Raw genomic sequence first — 6,621 nt, forward strand, 5'->3', positions numbered from 1 at the left:
TTTGAAACACTTTGAAACAGCTTGGCTTAGAGACATAGACACGGCCCAGGTCACAGGTGACAGCAGGTCAGAGCTCAAAGGTCAAAGGTCAGAGCTTACTGTTACTCAGCGTGTCACTGTCAGGCACTGAGGCACCGCCACAGGCACCCAGCAGCCCGGGGCCCAGCCCCAGATCGAGCAAGACACAGAGCGCGCCGAGCAGCCCCGCCCTCGGGCCCTTGCCCCCACTACTATTATGCGGCACACTACTATTGTGCGGCTCGGCGTCTGTAACACTGCGTGTCTTGTGCTCTCCGTGGTAAAGCCGCACTGTCTCTCCTCTCTCCGTAGCCGCGTCGGTGTACCACTAGTATGCACCATGCACATGCACGTGTGTTCATTCTTCGAGAAGGTATTTGGCACCGACTCGAACTTCCCACCTTGATGCATCGACGACCAGACAACCCTCACAACCATAACGTCATCAGAACTGCCGCGCTGGCGAGGGGCGATAAGAATACGCCCACGAAGGCACACAGCGTCCTTGAATTCATCGCCGGTGCTTCAGCTTGCCGCGTTGCTTCTTGAGCTCGTCTCCGCTGGGCCCGGACGCAGGAGTGGCACCGGTCAGCGTCGGCCCGTTGCCTCCCCTTTTGGGCTTCGGGTTTTGTGGGAGACGCTTATTCTTCAGCGGGTCCTCGACATGCTTCAGCTTTTTCTTCTGCTTGATGCCGTCCTTCCGCCACTTCTCTAGCTGCGGGTCTTTGAAGCCGTTCTTCTTGCGGGCGGCGTAGTCATCAGCCTCAGCCCTATACTGCGCCGCCTTGCTGTCGCCACAGCCCATCGTCGAAAGCGCACTGAGGGGTGCAATGAAAAAAAATGCGCCGCTTGCGTTCACGGTTAAAAATATAGTGTGTGTGTGTGTGTGTGTGTGTGTGTGTGTGTGTGTGTGTGTGTGTGTGTGTGTGTGTGTGTGTGTGTGTGTGTGTGTGTGTGTGTGTGTGTGTGTGTGTGTGTGTGTGTAAAAATATAGCCGCTCCACCACGCACGTAGGGCTCGCTTGAGTTATAAAACGGATACAGAGGCCAAAATCTGTACTAAGTAAGATTTTGATACCCCCAAGGTTGGCGGGACGAGGGCGGCGAATTGGCACAGAGCTCAGAGCCGACTAGTCGGAGTGCCGTGGTACTGCGTCCGCTGCCGCTGGCTGCAGCTGGCTGCCGCCGGCTGCCGCTGGCTGGCTGCCGGGCGCCCGCCGCAAATGGAAAACGAGGACTACGTGGTGGCGGCGGCCGCGGGGGCCGCTGGCACACGAGGCGCTCGCCGCCTCCGCCGCGACGCGGTGAGGCACAGAGAATGGAGAGCCGAGCGCATCGGCGCATTGTGCCATCGCGTTGCGGTCAGGGCCTCGGCTACGGAGAGCGGGGCGGAGGAGGATGAGGCCGGGGCGGCGTGGAAGTGGAACATAGACGGAGGGGAGCTCTTCGAGGAATGCCTCCGCAGGGCCAAGCTGGAGGGGCATCTGCCGGATACTGTCCCGTTTTGCTGTTCACAGCTAGGGACGGCCTCTGCGGGAAAGTCAAACCACCCCCACCTCCCTCCCTCCCCACCACCACAGGCAAACCTTCGGCTCCCGCTCAGAGGCTCGCCGCGCCCGTGCGGCGCGCCGAGGCGGCGCCGAGGCCGGCGCCTTGCACCCGGCCCGCGGCCGGCACCGCCTCGCCCCACAACTGACCGCCCTGCGGCCCCTGCGCAGGCGTACCACAGGCGTCGCTCAAAAAGCGACGCCGGGTGTGGGCTGCTCCCTTGACCCGTCACCCGCCGCGCCCGCGCCCGGCCGCCTCACCGCTCACGGAGCGTGCTCGCCGCCGCCGCCGCGCGTCCCGCGCCGCCACGCATGCCCCTTGCCCTGACGCGCGCTCTGTGCAGCGGCGCAGAGCGCGCGTCCCTGGCACAGACGGAGCAGCGGCCGCGCCAGCGGTCGCTGCTCCGCCCCCCCGTCGCGCGCGCCGCGCGCGCGCTGCCGCCGCCGCCGCCGCCGCCGCCCCCTCCTCGCCGTCTTCCCCACCCTACCCTCTGTTGCGTGCGCCGCGCAGCCGCGCTGCGCGCCCCCGCCCCCGCCCCCGCCCCCGCTCCCAAGCGCCCCTTCCCCGGTAGGTGTGCGGAGAAAGTAGAACCAATCGAGAGGTGGCAGAAGCCGCCGTGTGTGACACATATTGCGGCACGTGTGCCGGCAGCGGCCAGCGCGCGCGCGCAGCGGCCAGCGCAACAGGCTGACCGAACAGGCGTTTCAAACAGCAAACGGGACGGCCTGCGCAGCCTCTAACTATCTCATGCGCGGCTGCCCTTTCAGCGGGCAGACGGCCCTGACGCGGAGCCTGCTGCGCGCGCTGACTCTTCCTTACGTGACACGGGCACTCAACGGCGACTTTCCAGGATCAGACCTGAAGGTAGCGGAGGAGGCGCACATCGCCAGTCTGGACGCGTATTGCAAATGGCCCGGGGCTCCGACGCGCTAAAGTTCATTCACACGCACTAAATTTAGCCCAAGATCTTGGACGCCGCAGACACATGGCCGAGGCCCTTCCTCCCGACCTCGTTGCGCACGTCGGTCGGTTCCTGTCGCTGGCATCGCTCGTCTGCAGCACCGCGGTGAGACGAAGCTGGCGACGAGCACTCAAGGATAACGACACCGTCTGGCGGGCGGTGTGCGCGTCGGAGTGGCCCGAGCGGAGTGAGTGGCAAGTCGCAGCACCCACCTGGCGGGACCGCTGCTACATATACAAGAGCGTGCTGCCACGAGGGGTGCTCCTCGAGCTTCCGCAGTCTTTTCTCGACGGGTGGGTGTGCCACATGGACCGGCCATATGCCGCTGGGCGGCATCTTGAAGAATGGGCCGAAGAACACGACCGGCCTCAGACCGAGCACCCGGCCATCACCCACCCGGCTGATCTAGACAGCGTGCCCGCGGGCACCTTTGTCTTCGTTGGCGCACGCGCACCTGACGGGAGTCTGGAGATGGGCGCAGTGGGCGTCCGCGACGCCGTCTTTGCGTACACCGGACAACCCCCTGCCTTGCGTGAGTCACACATTGCTCAGGAGCACAACGGCCTGTACTGGTACCGCGTGCGGACGGGAGGAAACGACGGGGTCGACGACGACGATGTCGATCACGGTTCACCAGATGAAGATGGTGCCTTTGGGTTCGCGAGCGTGCCGGCCGTGCTTTTGAGCACTTCCGACTGCGAAGACTTGGGCGAAGCAAACGAGGAGCGCGGCAGGCGCCGACTAAGCTGGGCACTCGACGGCGTCTCGGACGGATGGCGCTGCGGCCTCATCAGCGGTGACAACTTCTCGTCTCGATCAGTTCCCCGTCGGTATCAGCATCCGCATGACAACGACAACTTTGATTACGTTGTGGAGGGCGCATGCTTGGATGGCTACCGGAAGCTGATTTACTACCTGCGCCTGAGCGATCCTGCGCAGGTGCGCCGTCTGCTGGCGTGCCGCAGCTAATCGGATACAAGGGGCAGGTTCGTTCGCGATGCTCTCTGTGTTTGATGAAAACTCAATATTTGAAATTAATAAAGAAAGAAAGAAAGAACGGGCACTTCTACTGTGAGATGGTAGCCGCTCCGCCACGCACGTAGGGCTCGCTTGAGTTACGACTGTATAAAACGGATACAGAGGCCAAAATCTGTACTGTACTAAGATTTTGATACCCCCAAGCACCCGATTTCCAGAGAATTTCGCGAGTTTCAGAAGATAGATAGATAGATAGATAGATAGATAGATAGATAGATTTCCCCGAGTTTCAGAAGGTTTCTCTAGATTCCACATGTCACGAGACTACGACACGGACTATGTAGCGAATTCTATGTAGTGCTCCAAGTGCGGGCGCCGGTTGATACTGGGCTGGGTTTTTAGGCATTGTGGGGTTGGCACTCCCATCGACCCTCATGACCTCCTGCGGTCTCTGAGATGGACACCAGTGGGTGTGGGACCACAGTCAGGATACACTCGAAGGCTGGGTAAGCAGTAGAGGTCGATACTCGACGCGTCCCACATGGTCTGTGTCGCTGTCGGCACGCTGTCGACAGGACGTCGAGCGACACCGGTGGCAGTGCCACCCAGGAGTGGTCGGGCGGTCTCCCGTCATGAGAGAGCCACCATGTGATCCGTATGATGATTCCTGACAACCGCCTCAGTCAACTTTCGTCACAGTTCCCGCTCTGAGAGGAGCTGCGGGTCAGTTCGACAGCTGGAGCTGTGTCGCCGGATTGCGGCGGCCTGCCTCCGGAGGTGCCTCTAGGTGGACATTTTTTGGTCACCGTGAGAGAACGCGTTCGAATTTTCACTCCGGAACTTCAACTGAGCACGCGCACCGGCCAGGGCTACAATAGTGCCAGTGAGGCGGAGGCGCGAGTCGGAAGGCCGCGACCGTGACTTGTGTTGATGGTTCGATCCTCCCCAGAGTCGAACTGGCAGCCACGTAACTTGGGCCAGGTACCAATTTTGTCGAATTTATTTCAAAATCTGCAGGCGCGGAGCGCCTGCGAAAATTTTGAAGAAATTTGCAGTCGGGCCTGATTTTCATCAAGATCTTTCAAATTTGCGGTGTGGAGGTGGGGGGTGGGTTAGGTTAGGGTTATTAGGGTTAGAGGGTTAGGGTTAGGGTTAGGGTTAGGGTCAGGGTTGTCTGGTTGTGTCTGTATATGCCAGCGTTGCAGGGTTCTGCGCTGGTATCTGGCCCCACAGCGCCGACGACTAAGACTCAGCCCCACACGCTGACCTAGGGTTAGGGTTAGGGTTAGGGTTAGGGTTAGGGTTAGGGTTAGGGTTAGTCTTCTTGTGTTTGTATGCCAGCGTTGCAGAGTTCTGCGCTGGGATCTGGCCCCAGCGCCGACGAGTAAGACTCAGCACCGCACGCTGACCCCACCAAATGCCGCCTCAGGGCGCCAGGCCGCCAGCCACTTCTTACACGCGGCCGGCGCCCTCTCGCGGCAAAAGGGTCGAGCGAGCGGGCAGAGTCGCGATGTCTGCGCACCCGCGTGCCGATGGGCGGCACACGCAACCGAGAGAGGCCCTGTCACGCCGCCAGTAGCGTTCTCCGCACTCCCCACGCCACCAATTGCCGCCTCAGGGCGCCAGCCACCTCCTTACACGATTACACGCGGCCGGCGCCCTCTCGCGGCAAAAGGGTCGAGCGAGCGGGCAGAGTCGCGCGATGTCTGCGCACCCGCGTGCCGATGGGCGGCACACGCAACCGAGAGAGGCCCTGTCACGCCGCCAGTAGCGTTCCGCACTCCCCACGCCACCAATTGCCGCCTCAGGGCGCCAGCCACCTCTTATACACGCGGCCGGCGCCCTCTCGCGGCAAAAGGATCGAGCGAGCGGGCAGAGTCGCGCGTTGTCTGCGCACCCGCGTGCCGATGGGCGGCACACGCAACCGAGAGAGGCCCTGTCACGCCGCCAGTAGCGTTCCGCACTCCCCACGCCACCAATTGCCGCCTCAGGGCGCCAGCCACCTCTTACACGCGGCCGGCGCCCTCTCGCGGCAAAAGGGTCGAGCGAGCGGGCAGAGTCGCGATGTCCCTGCGCACATGGGTGTTCGCCGCCTATATGCTCTATCCTGTGCCAAGACGGACACATTTTGACAATCAAAATCTACCTCAAAATTTGCGGCCGCCCCTCGAAATTTGCTGATCAAAATTTGCGGTGGCCCGGATCGAAACCTGTACTTTGGCCAACACGTAACTGCACTCCAAGTGCTCCAAGTGCGGGGGCCACGCACGTAGGGCTCGCTTGAGTTATAAAACGGATATAGAGGCCAAAATCTGTACTAATCTATCTATCTTCAAATATTGTTAGGGGGCTATTAATGAATGGGCTTTGACAGCTAAACGTTCTTGGTTATGTGCCTACGGCTAGTTCCATTTCACTCTGACACGCTAATCTTGAAAACGTCCAACGGAGCTCCGTGTTGCTCCCAGCGCCCTCCCCCGCGCTTCCTGCGGCCATGGCCGATGATACTAGTATGAGAGGTCATCTGGCTACCGCGAGCGCGACTCAACTCGCCGACGTCGTCCGATGATTGTGCCTCAAAGTCAGCCTCCGGAGGCTATCGTGGGGTCGAGCCGGCAGTAGCCGTGACATGTGGTTCCACCACCCCTCGTATGCTTTGCCTCTGACCGCCACCGTTCCCAGGCTGCCAAATGGGATGGAAAGGAAGGCTCGGCGAGCGTATAGAAGCGTGCTCGACCTCGTCGTGGCAACCTGCACGGCAGCGCTGGTAGGCGCGATGTGAGCGTCGTGCCACCTGACCCGAGACGGGTCGCAGGCGTCGTACCGAGCGCGTCGAGACCGTGTCCTGATGTGATCTGCACGGGTGAGTCACGTCGGCGTCAAAGGAGCGACGTGCGACCTGTCAGAGCTTGATCTCCGATCTCAGCGGCGTCGAGTCGTCTCCGGCGCGCGACAAAGGTACATCCCCAGGACGCGCAGAAGGCAGCTGCGATCGGAGATAAAGCTCTGACAGGTCGCACGTCGCTCCTTTGACGCCGACGTGACTCACCCGTGCAGATCACATGGGGACACGGTCCCGACGCTTGGGCATTTTTGCGTACAGGTAGTAATCACGGT

At 61.4% G+C, this 6,621-nt stretch overlaps 2 protein-coding genes across 2 annotated transcripts; one reads left to right on the forward strand and one right to left on the reverse strand.

Annotated features, from left to right (window-relative positions):
• Window positions 1-1,369, reverse strand: EMIHUDRAFT_447904 (hypothetical protein; the record flags this gene model as incomplete). The annotated part of the gene is made up of 2 exons (XM_005770362.1): window positions 1-836; window positions 1,293-1,369. 2 exons carry the CDS (start codon window positions 1,367-1,369, stop codon window positions 530-532), a joined length of 384 nt encoding a protein of 127 aa, XP_005770419.1. The 3' UTR covers window positions 1-529.
• A 1,181-nt stretch (window positions 1,370-2,550) lies between these two features.
• Window positions 2,551-3,580, forward strand: EMIHUDRAFT_461287 (hypothetical protein; the record flags this gene model as incomplete). Its single annotated transcript, XM_005770363.1, has 1 exon — window positions 2,551-3,580. One exon carries the CDS (start codon window positions 2,551-2,553, stop codon window positions 3,493-3,495), a length of 945 nt encoding a protein of 314 aa, XP_005770420.1. The 3' UTR covers window positions 3,496-3,580.
• Window positions 3,581-6,621: the final 3,041 nt, after the last annotated feature.

This window comes from Emiliania huxleyi (genome assembly GCF_000372725.1).
Source record: "Emiliania huxleyi CCMP1516 unplaced genomic scaffold EMIHUscaffold_4, whole genome shotgun sequence".
Taxonomy (NCBI): Eukaryota; Haptophyta; order Isochrysidales; family Noelaerhabdaceae; genus Emiliania; species Emiliania huxleyi.